Consider the following 24,479-nt stretch of genomic DNA (forward strand, 5'->3'; position numbering starts at 1 on the left):
CAGGATCCAGCGTTGATATTATCTCTTCTGTAAGATTTTCTCAGCTGCCATAAAATAATGGTGCTCATTATATTGGACTGAGGTAATCAGTTAACAATCACTTCCTGTCTATAAATATGCATGCATTTTGTTCAGTAGATAGACTGTTCAAAATTCTTTCCTTGAATTGAAATACTTGTCAACTTGCCCCTGTAATTACTTTTAATCTTTCTATGATAACTATTTTTAAACATTTCCATTGAAAGTGCAGTCAGAGAACTTACCTTCAAAGGAATTATAGTCAATATAGTAATTAATTAGCGATAGTACCCTGAGTAGAAGCCAGGGAGAATTTTATTTATGCCATTAATTCATCTTGAAACTGTCATGTATTTGTTCTTTTAACAAATGATCATTGGACACCTGCTAAACATGAGATGCCATTATAGACACAAAGAGTGAAATATAGAGAGAAACTAGAAACGGATTTAGTTCTTAAGTATCTTACAGTTTACTGGAGGATATGAGAAAATAAAAAATAACTTCTACATAGATGAAGATAAATTGTAATTAAAAATCAAAAGGAGGGAGTAATTAGTGGAGGAAGAAGCATTTGTGCTAAACATTATAAGAAAAATGAACCTCAAAGAGCTGATAATAATAGCTGCATTAAAAGGTCATTGAGGTGATTAAATGAACTTTTATGCACCAAAGCAAGATGTGAACAATAAAGGTCTATAAAAATATTCAGTATTAGTGTTTGGTTATGCAAAAGCAGAGTAAAAGAGGATCTTTGGGAGGAAACACAGCAGGAATAGAGGTTATGCAATTTGGCCTTTGTTATATAATCAGTTAAAGGCCAAAACAGAAAAGAGAACACAGTAAAATGCAAAAACAGATTTGGACATTTTCTTCACTAAGGATAGGAAATTAAGAATGTTGAATGGATAGGAGTAAGAGTACAAAGATGGCTCTTCTTTCTTTGTTAGACCAGAACAATATCTTGCTAGACACAAAATAAGGGACAAAAATTGATTCTTAATTTTAAAATGAAATATTATTAAGAGGATGGTAATCAAATTAGTTTTTCTTCATATAAGATTGGAATATGGAATAGTGATTAGTGAAAAATCTTGATTGAACCATTAAAATACCAACTTTCTAAGTGAAGATGATATTTCATGAGTTGAATATAGAAATCAAATGGTAAAAATTAAAGAAATAAATAATAGCAATACAAATAATATACAGTACCACAAAAGGAATAAATAAACCACAGTTACACAAATAACAGTTGTTAAGCATGTTGGAGAAATGGCTGGATATTTAGGAAAAGTCAATAATCTATATTAAATTATTTGTCTTTATGCCCGTAGGATTCAAAGTGTACAATTAACACCGGTTTTACTATTTCTAAGACATTCTATGTCAACCCAAATATGAGCAATTGATAAACAACCTTTGTATGTTTATGCATTTTTATTTGTATAAATTGTCAAATATAGCGCCATTTTTAAAGTGAAGATATACTTACTCAAATGAGGATTAACAGGAGCTACAAGAAAAGCAAAAAATAATGTTAGCATGGCTTAAATGCCTTTTATAAATAAAAGACTAATCAGCGTCTCATAAGTGCCTAACTAAAACTTAATGATCTTCCCCACTGTGGCCAGGGAGAATTATATCTGCAATCTATTTTGTTCTCAAAGACTGAATAGAATCTACTTTGGAACTCAGCAATAACAGCCTCAAAGTACCCAAATTATCAATGCTAAATGGCTCACGGGATTTGTTCATTTCCCAAGGTATAGAGTAGCTGACTTTTGTTTTCTTAACCAGTGCTAACCAAACCAAGTAATCAAAACTGAGGCTGACAAGCTATACTTTTGATGTTTTAAGAATGAATGCAATTATCTAACAGAGAACACACTTTAGTTTTTTTTGCTATTATCTACTTCTGTTTAAAATATATGGTATATATGAAAATAAAGCAGTCTTCATATCATGTTATTGTGTGTGAGCCAAAACAAATAGCTACTTTAATGCTGTTTTAATTACTTTCACACACACACACACAGTTTTCAAATGATAGGTAATGCAGTTGCATTTTTGCAATATTTATCTCAAGAAGAAATATTTATCTCAAAAAACTAATTGTGTTTACAGTGCCAATTGATTTCTACCTGAAAAGAAATGCATACTTTAACTATTACTGCAGCAAAATAAAACTATATCTAACCTAAGAGACAAAATGGTATCTGTATATATCGATTAAGCATTTATCACTCTGAGAGAAAATTTCATTCTGGATGAAAGAAAGCATTATTGCAGTCTCCTAAGATTAAAATGGGTTGCTAATCTAACCTCCAGAAGATTGTCTATTTTGTTGCTGGTTCCTAGTGTTTGCCATTAAGCACTTTTGTTAAACTTGGACATAGCAGTAAAATACAAAATGAATGTCATAAATGCACACACATGCACAAAGCATCTTCATATGAAATTTTTACATTTAATATACTGAGATCAATTTTAACAAAGTGATTAGTTTATCAACGGATTACTTTTTACTATTTCTACATCAAGAAGACAGAGTATTCCCATTATTTTAGCTGTTCTACTTGTACTTGCCCCATTGCAAATTATGAAATGAATAACATAGAGAAGGGACATACATTTATTAGTTCCACTGAAAAACAAACAAAAATAATCCCTTTCTTGCATGGTGCATGCATGCTAAGTTGCTTCAGTCATGTCCAGCTCTTTGCAATCTTATGGACCATATCCCACCAGTCTCTGTCCATATGATTCTCCAGGCAAGGATGCTGGAGTGGGTTGCCAGGCCCGTCTCCAGGTGATCTTCCACACCCAGTTATCAAACCTGCATCTCATTATGTCCCTTGCATTGCAGGTGGATTTTTTACCACTAGCGCCAGCTGGAAAGCCTCAAGGTATCAGTATGTTCTAATTTGAAAATTAATTATTGAAATTAAAATTATTTTATAATTAGGATAATATAACTTTTGATTTTATATATAGCTTTTGAAAGAAGCAAACATCTTTGAATTATAATTTAATTCTAAGCAATGTCACAGCTACATGTAACCTGTGACCAGACCGAATTTTGAGACTTCTAAAATATTTTAGTCAGTAAATTCACTGCAAACATCAGGATTAATCTTGTAAAAATTTGCCATTCTAATTTGAAATATTGCAGTGAGTCTGCTTTTCTTCTTTAAAACTATCAATAGCATGTTGAATTTCTTAAGGATGCCTATATATACAATGTATGCTTACACACACTAAAGTATACTTTACCCAAATCCATAGTATATAAAAGCAAATTTTAATTAAAATGTTTAAGATTTTAATAAGCATGACAAGTTATAAATGTAGTTTAAAAAAGTTGGAACTAAACACAGTACTGATTTTCCAGATTTCTTTTTCATTTCTGTTTGTTATATCAGAGTTTTCAATAAAAATTAAATTGAATTTCTGAAGATTTTCTTCTATATCTCTGTAAGACAAGTTCTAATGATTCCTATAAACTGAGCAAATAGGTAAAGATTTCTGTCATTTAGGAGTGATCTCTAGTTTTCATTAGTTAATCATGTCATATAGTTGTTTAAGGCGACAGGACACTGAAACTTTCTGGGTCTTAATATCTTCACCTTCAAAAGAATGAGTATTAATTATGGTTTCCAGTGCCCTCCATATTACGTAGTTTGCAGTTTTACATCTTGGAGGAGAGGGAGCATAAATATTAGAAGGAGTAATTCATATTTTATAAAGATATTTGATGCTAAAACTTTAGATAATTATATGAAGATGTAATGTAGTTGTTTGTTGGATGGAACCATGAAAGTGATTACAGAATAACAATTGCTACCCTGCTCTAATATTTATATCATTAAGATAAAAACGTACATTTTAAAAAGAGTCATATTCAAGAAAATATATGCAGTGATTCTAGTGTTTTTATATTCCTTGATCTTATATGACTATTCCACTATATATTCTATATTTCATTTTTTAATGAAAATTGAATTTGTCATGCCCAATGTGTACTCTGACTGATGAGAGCAAATACAGGTAAATTTATAACTCCAGTGAGGTTTTAATAATTTCACTTTATTTTTTACTTTGACAGTATTCACTGTTGCCCCCGTCAGTAGGAAAATATACTTAATGCTAAACAGAATGGAAAACTTCAGCTGCAAAAACCCTCATTCTATTATCTTTTAAACTCAAGCCTTAATCAAAAAGAAAAATATTCCACTGAGGTAACAAAACATACACAACCTTGCAAAATACATTGATGATTTTAGAGCTAGGCTTTGAACACTATAAATTTCAGCTGAAAAATGCATATAAATTTCAAATGATAAAATATTAATCTGTCAGGTATATATGAACAATAATATCATATCAGTCAACATTATTCCTATTTGAACTATTATAAATGTTTTGATCAACTTTGTCACAGTTTTACATTATTTTCTATATTTGTTTAAGGAGGACATTTAAATAGTAAAGAAATAGTAAATGCATATCGTTTATAAAGGAAAACTATCGCTAAAACATACACATTAAATTTAGTGTTCTAAAGGAAAAAAAAAACGATGAAAAATATCAACTAAGATGTAGTTCAATAAGTGAATGGTTAAACAAACGGTGATACATCTATGCAATGGGATATTACTTGACAATAAAGAATAATGAGCTATCAGGCTACACAAATATATGTAAAAGCTTTAAATGTATATTGCTAAATACAGTAAATCAGTTTGGAAAGGTTATATGTTGCATGATTCCAACCCAACATTCTGGAAAATGCAAAACTGTGTAACATAAAGACTAATTCCCGATATAAACTATTGACTTTAATAATGTACAATATTTGTTAATTATTGTTAACAATGTGCCACATTAATGTAAGATGTAAATTGTAGGGGAAGCTGTAACAGGGAAGAGGGCATACATGGGAACGCTGTACTTCCTACTCAATTTAATGTGAATTTAAACCTACTCCAAAAAATGAAAAAAACTTAAAAATTTAATCACATTTCCTAACTTAATGATATAAACTTTAAAATCATTAAGAATTTGTAAAAAATGTATACACACTGCCCCATAACTATGACATAGAAAATAATAAGACATTCATGACATTATCTCTGAGGTTCAAAGTTAATTAAGCATTTGTCTATACCTCTATATTCAAAACTAAATAGTACAATTTATAATGATTAAGTATTACGGGATTTTTTTCTCACTTGGCTAACGGCCCAGAAAGTCAGTATGTTAAATTTTAGTTTGTGTCTAAATTTGGTAGATAGTTACAACTTTCTAGTTAGTTTAGTATATAAATAAATTCTTTTAAACAAAAAGCTACTTACCACTATATTTGATGACACGAATTGTTGAATCTCCTTCACCAAATTTGGTGAGAGGAGTCAGTCGGACTTCATAAGCCTCTGGTTTTATTAGCTCAGTCAAGTTATATGTAATTAATTCTCCCTTTTGGATATTTCCATTTATTTTAATCTCTTGTTCCCACCATCGCTGCTGTCCAGCCTGAAATTAAAAGAATTATATAATAATGTTTCTGATAATTTTAACTGTGTGTTGATCATGTGGTTAAGAATACTATTGCTAGAGATTCTTTAGGGCCTAGGACAAAGTTATATTTCATTAAAGATGTACCTTTATTTCTGACATTCAACAGTATGATTCACTTTTACTTTAAATATCAAACCCTTTGGTGTCACAGATTAAAATGAAGATGGTCTCTTTGTTTGGATGCTAAGTTGCTTCAGTCATGTCCAACTCTTTGTGACCCTATGGACTGTTGCCCAGCAGGCTCCTATGTCCATGGGATTCTCCAATCAGGAATACTGGAATGGGTTGCCATGCCCTCCTCCAGGGGATCTTCCTAACCCAGGGATTAAACCTGTGTCTCTTATATCTCCTGTGTTGTAAGTGGGTTCTTTATACCTAGTGTCATTTGGGAAACGCTTGCTTTGGATAGGACTTGGGTTTTCATTCCTTACCACTGCCAAACTATAAGAATCAAAGTTCAAGTTTGTCTGGGTTGGTTAATAACTGAAGGCAAAAGCAATATATATACTATATATGTTAATATGTATATACCATTGTTGTTTATTCACTAAATCATGTCTGACTCTTTGGGACTGCATGGACTATAACCAGCCAGGCTCCTCTGTCCATGGGATTTCCCAGACAAGAATACTGGGGTGAGTTGCCATTTTTTTTCCAAGGGATCTTCCTAACCCAAGGATTAGACCTGTGTCCCCTGTATTGGCAGACAGATTCTTTACTGCTAAGCCACCGGGGCGGGGGGGCGGTGGGGGCTTGAAAATAACATATATATATATATATATATATATATATATATATATATATATATACACACACACACACACACACATACATATATATACACATATATATATACATATAGATATATTTTCATATATTTGTTTATTTGCTTATTTTCTGAGGGTGGGTTACTGTTAATTATATAGCCTAGCCTGCTATATTTCTAGAATTGAAAATCTCAAGTACATGCTATTAGCACAAGATTAGACAAATGACAAATGAAAGAATGAAATTGAACAGAAAGCCCATATATTAATTTATGTGGGGAATTGTTCACGTAGAAGACATGAAAATATATACCACTCAATTGCTTGGGTATATAAAAAAATACATAGATGTGATCCCTATCACATATCTTAGAAAGAATAGTCTCAGGAAAATCAAATACTTAAATTTAAAAGATAAAAGTTAAATCTTTAGAAAAACACAGAAGAATGTGGTTATGATCTCACACAAGGTGTTATATTCTTAAACAGAATAGAAAAGCACAAAGAAAAGACTAATAAATTAGTCAATCTTAAAATTGAAATTAACATTGAAATAAAAATTTTAACATAAATATTTTATCTCATCGGTGCTCCCCAATAAACAGGTAAAATAAAGGCAGAGGTTTGAAAAAAGATATTTAGAACAAATACAGTTAACCAGAATGTATTAAAACCCCCTATAACAAAATAAGAAAAAGAATTCAATAGCAAAGAGTCTAATAGGAACAGGTATTTCATAAATGAGAAAGCCCAAATAACGAATTACAGAAAAGTCTTAACCTCATTGTGAATCAAGGAAGTGAAAATTAAAACCACAATATTATTTCCCATAAAAACAGAAGCTTATAAAGAAAACAACATTAAGGTTTGTTGTTAACACAAAACAAAGAATATTTATGCCTGTCAAGAATCTGGAGCAGGGGAGGGTGGATGGGTAAGATATTAGTCTACTTACAAGCAAACAAGTTAGCCTTCAATAGTATCATGGGCCATCAGCACAAGAATTCTGACTACTGGGACAGAGAAAAGGATTCACAACACAGAAGACAGCGTAAGCTTTACTTTCAAACCAGTTCCCTTTGTCTCCCTATTCCCCCACGGTGAGGAAGGAGTGACAAGTTGGATCTTGCACATACCTTCTGTTTGCATCACATCTCTGGGATCCTGAGCTAAAAAGACTTAAGTCTTTTATAAGTGACAGTAAGTACCCAAATCTGTCCAACCACTGCCCAAGAGGGAGACTTTATATTCATTATACTAGACATTAAATGAGCTTTCCTTCTGCTCCACAGGAGGTCTCTATATTCTAAGGATGTTTGCTATGAAAATAACCTTGAAAAGATAGACTGGAATAAAAAGACAGTGCCCCTGCACATATTATGCAAAAAATCAAGAGATCTACAGAAAGCTCTGTTCTAATATAGTCTCTTCTAAATATAGTCTTGAGTATGTAAATTGGTAGAAGTATGGAGAGCAATTTGGCAATAAAAACACTATTACAATGAGAACAGATAAACTTGTATACACAGGAAACAGAAATATTTAAGGCATAGAAAACAGAATTATCTAAACATCAGTAGGAAATAGGATAATCAAATTGTAAGCTTTTAATAAAGCATAATTCAATATAGAGCATGAAAAATGAACCTAAGCCACAATACATCATCATAGATGGATTTAACAAAAGTAATATTGAGGTAAAATCAACTTTAAAGCAGATGTTTTATAAAATTTAAGTTCAAAATATGTACTTTGAAAAGGGATGCATAGACATATATTCAGGTATAAAGAAATGCAGAAAATAGTAAATACTTGGTCATGTGGGATAGGAGAGCATCAAGAAGAGAATTTGAAATTGTGAGGGGCTAGCAAAACACTCAGGTGATTTTAAATTTTTTAGATTGGTAGCAGGTATATAAAATACTTACATTATTTTGCCTATGCCTGAAATATTTCTCTTTGTTTTTCAAAGAGAGAATTTCAGAATAAGAGTTAGAAACAGGCAACCATAAGTTATCTTAAAGCTTTTTCTCCCTTGAATTTTAAGACTCGTTTCCTTGTATCAACAGCTTCCCTCATCTACATCTGTGGCTACTCATCCACTTCTGTGCAGCTTTTCCTTTTCATGAGTTCAGAATGTTGATAGTCTCTGGAGTTTTGTATCTGGTGTGGTTAATACTCTGTATAATGGTTCTCACTTTTAGGCAAGCATGAGAGTCATGAGACAATCGTGATTAGAAACCAAAAATTTCAAGTCTTAGCTACCAGTAAGTATTTTGCTTCTGTGAAGTCTAGAAACATAATTTTTTGGTGAGTAGAAATACATAATTTTTAAAAAATCACCTTCTCCTTTACAGGGTAATTTGGAAGCAGGTGATCCAGGATCTGTATTTGGCGCAGCTCAGCAGGGCTAGAGGTTTTGTCGCTAACCCGTCCAACTCGTGCGACGCCATGGACTGTAGCCCATCAACTCTTCTGTCCATAGGATTTTCCAGGCAAGAATACTGGAACAGGTTGCCATTTCCTTCTCCACAGACAGGCTAGACCACAGCATTAATGCTAGTGGTTTCTTCTATACTTCTATATTGATTACTGTCTAACTTGTGATGTCAGATCAGATAATAAACAACAAAAACATCCTGCTACATTAACTTGTATGTATCTGCATAGTGTGTGTCCATATACTATGCATCCGCCAGGCACCATGTTAACTGTATTATATCTACTGTATTCAGTCTAGCACAACCCTTAGTAAGCAGGAACTAATACCAGCCCTATTATACAAATTGAAGAAACTGAGGCAGAAGGAAGTTTCTGTAGCTCTCCTAAGGTTGTCTGGAGAGTAGCAGCTACAAAATTTGGTTACACCCAAAATTACTGTATCTAGCATCACCTTCTCCTTTGCTTCCCCAGAATGTATTACTCCCTTGTTTTCACTAGCATTTTTATATATTTAGTTATAATACAATTAATAGTACTTTTTTTGCACATAGATTATAAACCAGGAACAATTTCTTCTTCTTCTTCTTCTTCTTATTTTTTTTTTTTTTTGCCTATAGTGTCTGATCATTAACTACATAACGACGTGACAAGGTTAAATTCCAGTACACAGTGTATATTCAACTGACCCAATGAGTGGAGCAGGAAATCTAACTTAGTGATAACTGCATACAGTCACTATATTTACAAACACTGGTAAAAATGTACATAAAACCTAATTCAACAGAAAGTAATTTACTTCTGCATAGCTGATACTAGACATTACAAAGTTCCTATCTGTTTTGGAGACTAACAGTTCTATAAAATAATATAATATAAATGAAAATTTCTTTCCTTGTCTTTGGACTTTAATTCTTATGTATGAACTAAGAGCAATGTACTATTATTTTAGATGATAAAAGTAGTTTAAACCCACAGAATTTTAACATTGTTTTATTATCTAAAGGCATACAAATTTAATCAAGTATACTTTTCTGGATGTTAACTATGTTTAATATCACTCAATATTTATAACAGATCTCAAAAGGAAATTGTAGATATTCTGTTTCTATAATGAGATGCTCTACTCAAGTAATTTTAGTTGGCAGATACATTGATGCTGTTATTTATTAAAACTCTTCATAACTTCATATGTATATTAAAGAAGCAATAACTTTGATTCTAAATCTTTAACTTAAAGCTATAATGAAAGCATACATTTCAGCAGTTGAGGAATAAGCAATTAAACACTTCATATCCTATCTCAGTGAACTGTGCAAAATGTAAAAATGGAAAACTAAATGCATATACACAAAAGAAAATACAACATTAGGCCACTGTTTGGAGGTAATACCACAAAACCCCCAGAGAACATAGGACCCAAACCATAACCAGAGTCGACAGTTCCAGAGCATACCCATGAGCATGTTGATATGAAAGCAATATGTAAAGTAGTTATCATTTCAATTTTTTTTTAAATTGTGTAACTTCTTTTCCTAGCAGATATGTTCATTTCACATAATTTAGAGGACCTTTTTCACTATTTGAAGATGAAATGAGCCATAATTTTTCTGAATGCTAAGATCTGTAAACTGAAACATACACATGATCTGGAAATTCTTGCCAATCCAAGTTAAACTCAACATGTTCAGGGTTTGAACTTGATACTCTTAATCCAATCACTCTGTGTAGTGGTTATCACCTAGGGAAGTACTTAGATGGGGCAAAGGCAGGGGAAGCCCATACCCGAGCTTAAGTGCCCTTGGCCTGCTGGTGCAGGGGACAAGTGTTGCTTGGATTACTGTTTCCTTCTGATACTCTCTCGATTCAGTCAAATTCATTGGATCTTTCTTTTTGGTTGGTACTAGCATCCTTAGTTTTGGCAACTGCCTTGGCCTATGGTTAATATTTCTATTAAATCTGCATCTTTCTTAGACAAATCATAATTCTTTTGGTCTAAAAGCACCATCTCTGCCCTTTTTCAGGGCTTTGGGGAATCCTGTTTCACCTATAACACAGTAAAGCAAAATACTTACCAGACCCTAGTCTCTGCAAATCAGATTCAGTCTATGCTACTACCATACGCAAGGGCTCCCTCCGGGAAAACCCAAAGCCTCAAGGCAATTCCTGTAGTCTTCCGGAGCTACCTGTGGGAAAATGAGCCCATTTCTTTCTCATTCAAGCGGGTTGTAGTTACCTTTCTCAGGAAAATTCTAGGACTTACGTTATTGTTCTTTTAATTTTACTAAAATATTCCTCATACCTGAGGACTTTGTATATTTGCTCTGGAATGTCTTCCTATATTTTTATTCTGAAACTCAATGCCTTTCCTCATTCAACCACCTCCAGCTCACTTTTATGACCTCTTGTTTCATTTAAAGTCTAGGCTTTTGAAGCTACCAGATTTCCTTAGGTTTTATAAAATCTATTCAAATATCATTTACTATCTTTTTAATTTTGTAAGAGTGTGCGTTTATGGGTTTGTGTTCATATACTTGGACTATAAACCTCATCCTCCTTTGTTGCGATTTTAAATAATGAAAGGGTAGCAGATAAAAGAGAATTACAAGATAAAAAGTGCATTTGTTAATATGTCAAATTCCCAATTATCTTTTGTAATCAATATTTTAAATTTACATGGTATATGAATATCAATCTGCATTTAGCTTTAAATGTTTTGAAACTTATTCCCTGTAGTTTGTCTAATTTATATTTATCAGAATAGTTACCTAATTAAAAAACAAAACAAAACAAAAACCCTCAGGTAAAGACAGCATGGAGTGGGTATACAGCTTCAGTGAATCTGTCTTTCATCAAGTTTTCTGTCCTTGCCTACCTCGGTAAGCCTCTGCTGTCAGACAGAGGGGTACAAAGTGGATATACAAGAAGTCTTTGGCAAACATTATGGTACATAGATGAAAGGCCTAGTAAATATTTTTCAAGGATGATTTAAAAATTGAGAACTAAATATTAGGTACATAGAACAAAGTCTTCAGTGACAACCTAATGAAATAGGATTGCCCAGTGATCCTAAAAATGGAAGAAATAGAAGTAGAAAAAGACTGGAGTCTAATATTTCCTAAATATATTGTGTGCCATGGCTCAAAGCTCAACATTCAGAAAAAACTAAGATTATGGCATCCAGCCCCATCACTTCATGGCAAATAAAGGGGAAACAATGGAAACAGTGACAGACTTTATTCTGGGGGGCTCCAAAATCACTGCAGATGGTGACTGCAGCCATGAAATTAAAAGACACTTGCTCCTTGGAAGGAAAGCTATGACAAAACTAGACAGCATATTAAAAAGCAGAGACATCACTTTGCTGACAAAGGTCCATATAGTCAAAGCTATGGGTTTTCCAATAGTCATGTACAGATGTGAGAGCTGGACCATAAAGAAGGCTGAGCACGAAAGAACTGATGCTTTTGAAGTGTGGTGCTGGAGAAGACTCTTGACAGTCCCTTGGACAGCAAGGAGATCAAACCAGTCAATCCTAAAGGAAATCAGTCCTGAACATTCATTAGAAGGACTGATGCTGAAGCTGAAACTCCAATACTTTGGCCACCTGATGCGAAGACCTGGCACATTGGAAAAGACCTTGATGCTGGGACAGATTGAAGGCAAAAGGAGAAGAGGTCAGCAGAGGATAAGATGTCTACATAGCATCACTGACTCAATGGACATGAATTTGAGCAAACTTCATGAGATAGCGAAGGACAGGGAGGCCTGAAATGCTTCCAGGAAGATTCTGCATGTCACAGAGTGACTAAGGCCATGTGCTACAACTACTGAGCCTGTGCTCTAAAGCCTGGAAGCCACAACTACTGAGCCCATATGCTGCAACTATTGAAGCCCGCATGCCCTAGAGCCCCTGGTCCATGACAAAAGAAGCCACCATAATGAGAAGAAGCCTGCACACACAAGTAGAGAGTAGCCCCCACTCACTGCAACTAGAGAAAAGCCCATGCAGCTTTTCTGTGAAGACACAACATAGCCAAAAGCAAATAAATAAATGGTATAAAAAAAGCAAAGGAATGCTCAAAATTCTCCAAACCAGGCTTCACCAGTATGTGAAATGTGATGTTGAACACTTCCAGATGTTCAAGCTGGATTTAGAAAAGGCAGAGGAACCAGAGATCAGGTTGCCAACATCCGTTGCTTCATTGAGAAAGCAAGAGAGTTCCAGAAAAACATCTACTTCTGCTTTATTGACTATGCCAAAGCCTTTGTGTGGATAGCAACAAACTGGAAGATTCTTCAAGAGATGGTAATACCAGACTACCTGACCTGTCTCCTGAGAAATCTGTATGCAGGTCAAGAAGCAACAGTTAGAACTGGACATGGGACAACAGACTCAGATTCCAAATTGGGAAAGGAGTATGACAAGGCTATATATTGTCAACCCTACTTATTTATCTTATATGCAGAGTACATCATGAGAAATGCTGGACTGGATGAAGCACAAGCTGGAATCAAGAGTGCTGGGAGAAACATCAATTACCTCAGATATGCAGATGACATCATCCTTATGGCAGAAAGCAAAGAATTAAAGAGCCTCTTGATGAAAGTGAAAGAGGAGAGTGAAAAAATTGGCTTACAACTCAACATTCAGAAAATGAAGATCATGGTATCTGGTCCCATCACTTTGTGGCAAATAGTTGGGGAAATGATGGAAACAGTGAGATTTTACTTTTTTTGGCTCAAAATCACTGCATATGGTGACTTGCAGCCATGAAATTTAAATGACACTCGCTCTTTGGAAGAAAAGTTATGACCAACCTAGACAGCTTATTAAAAAGCAGAGACATTACTCTGCCAACAAAGGTCCATCTGGTCAAAGGTATAGTTTTCCAGTAGTCATGTATGCAGTGAGAGTTGGACTATAAAGAAAGCTGAACACTGAAGAAATGAAGCTTTTGAACAGGGGCTTTGGAGAAGACTCTTGAGTGTCCCTTGGACAGCAAGGAGATTAAACCAGTCCATCCTAAAGGAAATCAGTTCTGATTATTCATTGCTGAAGCTGAAACTCCAATCCTTTGGCCACCTGATGTGAAGAACTGACTCACTGGAAAAGACCCTGATGCTGGGAAAGCTTGAAGGTGTGTGGAGAAGGGAACAACAGAGGATGAGACAGTTGGATGGCATCACGGACTCAATGGACATGAGTTTGAGTAACTCTGGGAGTTGGTGATGGACAGGGAGGCCTGGCATGCTGCAGACCTTGGGGTCACAAAGAGTTGGACATGACTGAGTGACTGAACTGAACCGAATGTTTCTGTAGTAGGTAAACATTGAGTAAAGACTAGAATTTTACACAGTCATAAGTGTTTAGTGGGCCTCCCTGGTGGCTCAGAGGTAAAGAATCTGCCTGCAATGCAGGAGATGCAGGTTTCATCCCTGGGACAGGAAGATCCCTTGTAGATGGAATTGGTAACCCACTCCAGTATTCTTGCTGAGGATATCTCATGGACTGGCAGGTTACAGTCCATTGGGTCTCAAAAGATTTGGACACAGCCTAGCAACTAAACAACAACAAATGCTTACTACATATTTATTAGTGTGATTTTACATGCTCAATGTGACTTTATAATGGAAGAGTTACATGAGAATATTTTAAATAGTTAATGTTTATTGAGTGATTGCTATGTACTAGGATATTCTTTGTATTTTGTTATTTAACTTAACCACAAACAATTCAAAGTGGTAGATATATAATTAACTTTAGATTTATTATTATATTTCCACTTATTCTATTAAATACATAGTTATTGTTTCCCAGATAAAAATATCTGATAAAAATAAAACATTATAACAAAGAGAAAATACTAAATATGGTATCTCAGAAGACATATAGAATGAATTGAATTTCAAATGATTCTTACTAGTCTTTTTTTCCTGCCCCTTGAATGAACATTTTAGATCATCTGTAATATACATGGCATTTGAAAGGTAACTGTTAACACAATTTAGGTAATGCTTCAGGGGAAAAAAAGTTTGTTTCTTAACACTGCAGAATATGTGTATCTTATTATATGAATATGAGATAATTGTTTACTGTTTTATGAAGTTAGTAATACTTTAAGGGTGAATTGTAGGCATTAATGTAAACTATATAGCAGAAAATACAGTTTAAACTCATAATTTGATAGAATTTAAAAGTTCTGATATTTAATAGGACATATAAGCCTTTGACTGTGTGGATTACAATAAACTATGGAAAATTCTGAAAGAGATGGGAATACCAGACCACCTGACCTGACTCTTGAGAAACCTATACGCAGGTTAGGAAGCAACAGTTAGAACTGGACATGGAACAACAGACTGGTTCCAAATCGGGAAAGGTTTACGTCAAGGCTGTATGTTGTCACCCTGCTTATTTAACTTATACGTAGAGTACATCATGAGAAACCCTGGGCTGGAAGAAGCACAAGCTGGAATCAGGATTGCTGGGAGAAATCAAGAAATCAGTAACCTCAAATATGCAGATGATACTACCCTTATGGCAGAAAGTGAAGAGGAACTAAAAAGCCTCTTGATGAGAGTGAAAGAGGAGAGTGAAAAAGTTGGCTTAAAGCTCAACATTCAGAAAAGGAAGATCATGGCATCTGGTCACATCACTTCATGGGAAATAGATGGGGAAACAGTGGAAATAGTGTCAGACTTTATTTTTGGGGGGCTCCAAAATCACTGCAGATGGTGATTGCAGCCATGAAATTAAAAGATGCTCACTCCTTGGAAGAAAAGTTATGACCAACCTAGATAGCATATTCAAAAGCAGAGACATCACTTTGCCAACAAAGGTCCATCTAGTCAAAGCTATGGTTTTTTCAGTGGTCATGTATGGATGTGAGGGTTGGACTGTGAAGAAAGCTGAGTGCCAATGAATTGATGCTTTTGAACTGTGGTGTTGGAGAAGACTCGTGAGAGGGCCTTGGACTGCAAGGAGATCCAACCAGTCCATTCTAAAGGAGATCAGCCCTGGGCCCTTCTTTGGAAGGATTGATGCTAAAGCTGAAACTCCAGTACTTTGGCCACCTTAGAGTTGACTCACTGCAAAAGACTCTGATGCTGGGAGGGACTGGGGCAGGAGGAAAAGGGGACGACAAAGGATGAGATGGCTGGATGGCATCACTGACTTGATGGACGTGAGTCTGAGTGAACTTGTGATGGACAGGGAGGCCTGGCGTGCTGCTGTTCATGGGTTCGCAAAGTGTCAGACATGACTGAGTGACTGAACTGAACTGATGAAGATCTTGATTTAATACTAAAATGATCTTTGTTTCAGTTTATAAAGAATAGTTTTTTTTGTCTTGAGTTAGTAATATAAAGTCCTAATAACTACACTTCATCTCCCGAACTATTTTCGGATGGTTGCACATTTTTTTGGATAATGATGCACTTTATACTATGATTATAGTAAAATATTTTAAAGTTTATCAAAATTTGAACATATGGAAAAGCTCCAATCTAAACTTAAACGAGCACATGTATTAATGTATAGTACAAATTAATATGGGTGGTTCTAGTTCAGCAAAATTGTCACTTTGGTCCTGGTCAGACTATCATAACTCTACCTGTGGTGAAGTGGTCCCATTATGAGAAACATGAATTCTAAAGACACAAGTGGGATTTCCCTGGTGGCTCAGTAGTAAAGAATCCACCTGCCAATGCAGGAGACATGAGTTTGATCTCTGATCTGGGAAGATCCCATATGCCGTGGAGCAACTAAGCCCACGCACCACAACTAGCTGGTGCTCTAGGGCCTGGGAGCCATAGCTTCTGTGCACACATGACAACTACTGAAGCCTGTGTGCCCTACAGCCTGGGCTCTGCAACAAGAGAAGTCACCGTGATGAGAACCCCGCATACTGCAACTAGAGTTGCAGTAGCCCCCATTTGCTGAAACTAGAGAAAAGCCCCACATAGCAACGAAGACCAAGCATAGCCAAAAATAAAAAAAATAAAGAAATAAGTAAAATTGTAAAACAAAGACACAAGTGACGAGTCTGTTAAAAATGGACTATAAGTCCCTTTTAAAGAGTATAATACAACACTCATTTTTAATTATAAAAATGTAAATACAGTATATTCATATTTCAATATTATATCTAAAATTCTAGGAACAAACTTGACAACCATGGTGTTCTTTACATAGGCATTAAGAAATTAATCAAGAAGACTGAGCTTACATAAAGATTCTCTTTACTTATATACTTTCTTTGAGTATAAATAGTAGTAAATCAGGGTCCCTCCAATTCTGACTACAGGGAGCTGGGTGCGTAAGTGATAACTTCTGTATAGTTTGCCTTTTGATTCAGCCCCTGGACACAAGAAAGGCTGATCCTTTAAATGTTCAGTTCATTTCCACAGTTTATGGAACTTTGGTATGACAGTTGGTCATACTCAACTAAATTATTTAAGTAATTTTGTCTACTAAGAGAATTAAAAAAAACTAGCTACTGAAGATTTTATACACTATTTTTCATTTAATTTTTATAAAACTCCAATGAGGTTAGAATTATTATATTTATTTCTTCAGTCAAGAAAACTGACACTTAAAAGAACTGATAAACTTTTCTAGGTCACATGGTTGATAAGAAACAAAAGATGAAATAGGAACCCAATATTGTCTAATTTCAAGGCTACCCTTTTAATCTTGATCACTGTTTTTTTTTTCCTATTATTTATATTAATATGCTGCCTTCACAAATTTTTCAAATCAATGTGCACTTTATTTCCATTCCCTTGGAAAAGTGATAAAGAATTTTTACACTTAGGAAGGCCTAATTATGTTGAACTGAATTACATGGCAATGGGTGATAGACTTAAGATAATGAATCTTTCTTTTGGAGGCAGGTTAAGCATACAAAAGGGTTTGATTCTGTGAGTCCTGACAGTTTAAGAGAATTCAAATTCTGCTTTTGAATTTTATCTCAGGACTCCAATGAATGTATGCTCTGTTTGTGCTGAGCTCTGCGCTCATAACTGTTACATAAATTAGTAAATGACAGGGTATTTCACATTGCCTCAGGAAGAAATTTGCATGTGTTACTGGTGTATCCCTTCAACCATGCTGTTTTTACTTCCATCTCGTGAAACAAAACAACACTGAAAACCACCCAAGAGACCATGAATAACAGTAAAAATAATTATTCTTTAGCAGGTAGTGATAAATCACTATAGTAGAAAAACTGGTTTCCTATCAAGTTTGGAAATAACAGTCTATTTTCTTGCCATGCTTAGATCAGCAGGTGAAAGGACACCTCAACCTAAACCTTAATTCATCATGCATTTCTACCCTGATACCTTGGAATTAAGCAGTTCAAGCAACGTCTTTCTTCACAAGGTAATTTTTTCAGGATATAAAATAGATCAATATTTAGGGTTTTTATTTTGGCATTTCATCTTGCCATAATCATTTCTCTGATATAAAGGGGATCATAATAGCAACTTTCCTTTTATGAATATGTACTGCTTTACATCTATATTTTACTACTGCTATGCTCTGGATTTATTACTGATAGCTCTGTATTTTGACCCTGCAAATACCACCTGACCCCTCCACATCTCATTAATAACTTTCTCTAATAGCCTTTTCATTAAATTTACTACCAGTAAATTCTGATTCCTATCCATCCTATACATTGCCACCAAAGTAACTTAATCTTATTATCCTGCTCCAATTATCTGAGTGCAATGAGTTTGGAATGTTATTTATAATAATAGCTAACATTATTGAACACTTACTGGGTACATTGATGAACCATTCAGCTAAACTTATTTGAAATCTATAATATCACCATGAATATTTTCTAGGTTTTGTTATAATATGTTAACATGATACCACTTAAATAGACAGTTATCCATTTGGGCAATCAATTTGACACTCATAGGGAGAAGCCTCAAGTTAATATATTTTCATAAACTTTATATAATTGAAACTAGTTATATAGCAGTTAAATGTATTTAAGTACTATAGTTTCATTTCAATTGTCATAAAAGTCTTAATCATCAAACTTTTTTCAAATTATAGGCATAGAAGAAAAGACAGTAACAAAAACAAATATGCTTATACAAATATGTAGAGATAAGCATTTCTTACTGCATTTTAGGAAAAAAAACCAATATTCTCTTTTCATAATAAACATTGCACAACAACATTGACTGATACAATTGCTCATTCATTAAAAAATCACCTAACTAGATTGGCATGAAAAAATAAAAATAATGAGAAACTAAGCAAAATTCTTTTAACAGATGCATTATCTGTTGAACTGAAAATGGATGGTTCAGGGAACAAGACAATGAAAATATTACATAAAACATTTTTATACATTTCAAATATGATTTCAAATTTTGTGTACATTTTTTATGAGTCTTGGGAAATTTAGATTTAAAAATTTCCTGAGATACAAAACCATTACATTTTAGTGAGTTTATGGCCAATGCGATAAAATAATTTTTCTCAGTAAATGAATAAAGCAATGTCACTAAAGCTACTGTTTCCTAACTCATTCCCAGTCCCCTTGCTCTTTAGCAAGAGAACCCAGTTTTCAGCTGCGCTACTTTTCTGAGTCTCCCGTTAAACAAATTGTGGCCATGTGATCTAATCTTGGCCAATGAGTGGTAAGTAGAGTTGCTGCATGGTGTTTCTGGGAATGCTAGTGCAGACAGCCTAAATAGTCATATAGCATTTTCATTCATTTTTTGGTTTGTTTCTTACGGATTTTATTCTTTTATACTTTGCCTTTACTTTTGATTCTGGCTTATGATGAATTTGTGATGGTACAGGTTATAGCAACTATCTTAGATTCTCAGGTAACCTTGGGCATGAAAGACATGAACATTGATAGTGAAAAAGAAAGCTATAAAGTTATGTCTCTGATGATACTGTGGAGCACATGTCAACCCTGGATAGCCGATGTCGGAAGTGATTCTATGTGAAAGAGAAATAAACATCTATCTCATTTAAACTCTTATTATTTTGCTCTTTTTCAGTTATGAAACTAGGTACAATCTTAATTATGACAACACTAGCAATTTGTTTCTTTTTCTATATATCTTAAAAAATTCAGACCATTGAGCTTACTCAATGTAAAATTGTAAATCTTTCCAGATTCTTTTAATAAATCTGATTGTGGTTGAAGCAATGTGGTCTTCTATGAAAGACTCACTTTGAAAAATTGAAATATAAGGTATCAGGGAAAAATAATAGTACGTTTGTTTAGATGTTACATAACAATACTATTTTACAAATAACCAGAAAATCTTAATGGCATAAAATAATAATAAGCATTTGTTTCTTGCTTGCCTCTGCAGGTTGGTTGGGTTTCAGCTAATTTAAGCTAGGCTTGACTGGACTTGTCATTAGTCATGGATCAATTTCCAGTTAATTCTATATTAAATTATTAACATCTGTTATTTTTATCAGACCACCAACCTACCCAAGGTAGGTTTGTCTCGTTGATGAGGTCAGATGGTCCTTGAGAGTGAGCAGAATCAGCAAGGCCTCTTAATCCCTAGACATTCCTGTAATTTCTCTGTAGTGACAAAAGCAAATTACTTGCCCAAGCTCAATATCTGTGAATACATTCTTTCCATGAAGATCAGAATTGGGGAGAAATAAATTTTAGATGAACAACAATCTAATATTCTATAATGTGGTTTTAGAATTTTGTGTGTATCACGCATTTCTAACAGCAAAGTTTTCTTATTAAAGGGAAAATTTTAAATACATAAGCTCTTGGAGCTTAAACCAAAGGTGTATCACACTGACATATAATCACATTTTCATACTCCTTTTCATATATGAGAGTTGAAAGCAGTATTTTTAGAAGCCAACCTTTACTTTATCTAAAAAATATCATTGACAATAAATGCTTAGCTAGTTATAAGTCTTTTCTGTGACATGAAACTAACTCTGATTTTAGGGAAGAGATAATTATTGAAATCAGTCTAGATACTAGGAATACATAGTAAAAAAAATTAACAACAATAATAATGATATTTTTTAAAAAACCCAGATTTCTCAAAACTAACATTTCAGTTGTGAGAAACAACACTAAACAGTAATAAAAATTAAATATATAATATGTAGGAGAGTAACAAGTATGATGAAAGAAATAAATCAGAAAAGTTGGATAAAGAAAAAGGATCTTAATAAAATTAGGGTGAAAAGAATAACCAGATGTGCACATTATTTAAGATACAATTCCTTAGCCCCAAACTGGATTTTGTAATATTAGAGTATATTTATGACTCCATATGGACCTTTCTAAACTTGTGGGGACATGGAGTGCTTTTATATGTTTTTCCTTCCATTTCAAGTGGGACTTTTTTGTTGTATTTGTTTTTTATATCTTTATTTTAGAATGATAAGTATAAGGTTACTTGCGTACTACTAAAATTTTATTATAAAAACTCAAGGACACTACTTAGTGAGATTCATTAAATAAATTTAGAGGAGAAAGAGCATATAACTGAGTTGAAACATCTTAAAAGCAGAAGGCTCCAGGATAGTCAATCATCTAAGTCGTTAGTTGTTTTTTATTTCTATTTTATAACCATTAGTTGCTTTACTGGACCCATCAAGAAATTTGAGGGCTGAAGTTTCCTCAGTAGTGTAAGGGTGGTCTCTAAAATCCACTACAGCACTGAAACTGATGAATATTTGAATATTTTGTACTATCTAGTTCTATAGATGAGCTCCATTATTAATATTTTATCATAATCTACTATTTTTATTTTTACTAATAACTGAGTTGGCTGAATATTTACTATAAGTGTTTGAAGATCATTAGACTGTGTGACCAGAAAAACTAACCATGTGTACTATGGAAACATTTTAATTCTAAGTACTTTTGAAATTATGAAAAACGTTAAAATGCAGAAACATACAGAGAATATATAAACTAATAACCATGTACTCATCAATAAAGTGAACTCAATATTTTATCATAGTTTTCTTAGATATCTTTTAAAAACATAAAATCTTACAGATTTATGTAACCCCACAAATTTATCCTCTTTCCTGATACATTTTTTTTTCACTCACCACAAAAAGAACTATACATAGGGTGCACTCACTTTTCCCAAATATGGTTTTATACTTTTCCAACATATATTTGAATACATAGAAGTTACATTGGTTGAAAAAGAAAAAAAAAAAACTATCTTCTTCCAAAATACAAGCTTTTTTGCTATGATAAAAATAATTTTTGAAGACTTCCCTTGCAGTCCAGTGGTTAAGACTTTGGGTTTTGACTTCAGGGGCCTTGGGTTTGTTCCCTGGTTAGGGAAATAAGTTCTCACATGCTATGCAGACAAAACGGTTTTAAATAATAATAATAATAATTTTTCTGTAACTGAGATTTTGTTTTATTTCCTCAAAACAACTGCACCTAAATGGGCATGGCATTGTGTTGATGTAGAATGTATATATACAAGTACCAGAATTCTTCCCACTATTTGTCTATCTTTATGGTTTCGTATGACTTCCCTGGTGCCTTAGATGGTAAAGCATCTGCCTACAATGCGGGAGACCTGGGTTCAACCTCTGGATCGGGAAGATCTCCTGGAGAAGGAAATGGCAACCCACTCCAGTATTCTTGCCTGGAAAATACCATGGACGGAGGAGCCTGGTGGGCTACAATCCATGGTTTCATATATGGGTATAATATCCTTATATTATCAACTAATAATGACCAAGAATCTGCTCCATGTTCAAGGTAATGCTATTGAGCACTTTATAGTGGAGAAAATATGCATTTTCTCATGACTTACACTACTTTGTACGGCAATACTTCATTTGCTGCATTCTCTAATGCACTGAGAACACACAGATCTAGCTATATACACAGCATAGTCAGTGTTTCTCTTTCTGTTAAACAACCTAATTTCCCATTTTAATAGATTTCACCAGAAAATAAAATTATCATTTTTATTATGTCAGGAAATATATTCTTTTAAAAAATTTTAGTGTTAGGGGAGAGTTAGCCCAGTGTAGCCTTTACAGATAAAATTGATGGTTTGTTATGAGTTTTGACTTTTTACTATCTCAAAATAATAACTTTTATTTTGATACTTCAAAAGTCTTATTTTCTAATCTTGACCAAAATGCCCAATTCTATACTTGGCTTGGGGTAACTTTATTCTGTTTCCAAAGAAAGTATTTTACTTCCTCACTTCCATTACATAGCCACTGTGTCAGATGGCCAATATAATTAATTATTTTTCATCAAGAACTAGTTGCACTTAGACTAATACATGTGCTTATCACCTTATGTGTAAAAAGCTCCTACTTTATCTTGTGTTGTGGTTTTGCTAATTAACTAAGCATTATTTGATTATTCATTATGTTAGTTTGGTTTATAAGGAACAGTTTTTTGAAGAAGATGTGATACTAAATACCTAAATATAGCAGTCTTTTGATGGTTGCTTTTGCATTCATCTAATTAGAATTGTCAAATCTAGAACATATAAAATAATTTTATACTAGCTAAAATGAATAAGCTTTTAAATTATTTTGAGTCAATTAGAATCACTTTGTAAACAGAGGTAGTTTTAAAATAAACATTTGTTTAAAAAGAAAAAAAAATTATAAAAAGCTTCATAAAAAGAAAAATTTATAAGAGAATTTAAATTTTCTTTGAAATATTTTGTTATAAATCACAGTGTTGCCTTTATCAACATTGGCATTAATAATAAAAGTGATAATTTAAAACATTTTAATCCATAAAAGAATATATATATATATATATATATATATATATATATATACACCCAGAGCATGTCAGTGAGGCAGATTAAGTACTTTTCTGAACCTAATATAATTCTCAGATGAGGAACCAAAAACAGAATTATTACTGAGGATCAAACATATTAAGAATAATTGAGAAAATTCATATGTGAGACATTTATTTTTATCAAATCTTTTAGATGTTTTTAATATACAAGTTAAAAATGTTTCAGTGTTCACATTAGCAAGTTTTCCTTTAAAGAATTAAGGGTCCATAAATAGTGAAGGAACATTCATGCAACGATGGGCACCGTAAAGGAGAGAAACTTAAGGACCTAACAGAGGCAGAAGAGATTAAAAGAGGTGGCAAGAATACACAGAAGAACCATACAGAAAAGTCTTAATGACTGGGATAAACATGACGGTGTGGTCACTCATCTAGGGTCAGACATCCTGGAGAGTGAAGTCAAGTGGGTCTTAGGAAAGCATTACCATGAACAAATCTAGTGGAAGTAAGGGGATTCCAGCTGAGCTATTTTAAATCCTAATAGATGATGCTATTGAAGTACTACACTCAATATACCAGCAAATTTAGACAACTCAGCAGTGGCCACAGGACTGGAAAAGGTCAGTTTTCATTCCTATCCTAAAGAAGGGCAGTGCTTAAGAATGTTCAAACTACCATACAATTGTGCCCATTTCCCATGCTAGCAAGGTTATGCTTAAAATCCTTCAAACTAGGCTTCAGCATACTTGAATTGAGAACTTCCAGATGTACAAGCTGGGTTTAGAAAAGGCAAAAGAACCAGAGACCAAATTGCCAACATCTGTTGGATCATTAAGAAAGCAAGAGAATTCCAGAAAAACATCTACTTCTGCTTCATTGACTATGTGAA

At 33.7% G+C, this 24,479-nt stretch overlaps 1 protein-coding gene across 1 annotated transcript in view; it reads right to left on the minus strand.

Moving 5' to 3' along the window:
- Positions 1 to 24,479, minus strand: part of MDGA2 (MAM domain containing glycosylphosphatidylinositol anchor 2) — a 920,428-nt gene that overhangs the window by 54,032 nt on the left and 841,917 nt on the right. The window contains exons 11-12 of the mRNA XM_069596115.1: positions 5,376 to 5,553; positions 1,514 to 1,534 (exon numbers count right to left, since the gene is read on the minus strand). Coding sequence (XP_069452216.1) covers positions 1,514 to 1,534; positions 5,376 to 5,553 — 199 coding nt within the window. The remainder of the gene's footprint in view (positions 1 to 1,513; positions 1,535 to 5,375; positions 5,554 to 24,479) is intronic.

Source organism: Ovis canadensis, chromosome 7, assembly GCF_042477335.2.
Source record: "Ovis canadensis isolate MfBH-ARS-UI-01 breed Bighorn chromosome 7, ARS-UI_OviCan_v2, whole genome shotgun sequence".
NCBI classification, from domain to species: domain Eukaryota; kingdom Metazoa; phylum Chordata; class Mammalia; order Artiodactyla; family Bovidae; genus Ovis; species Ovis canadensis.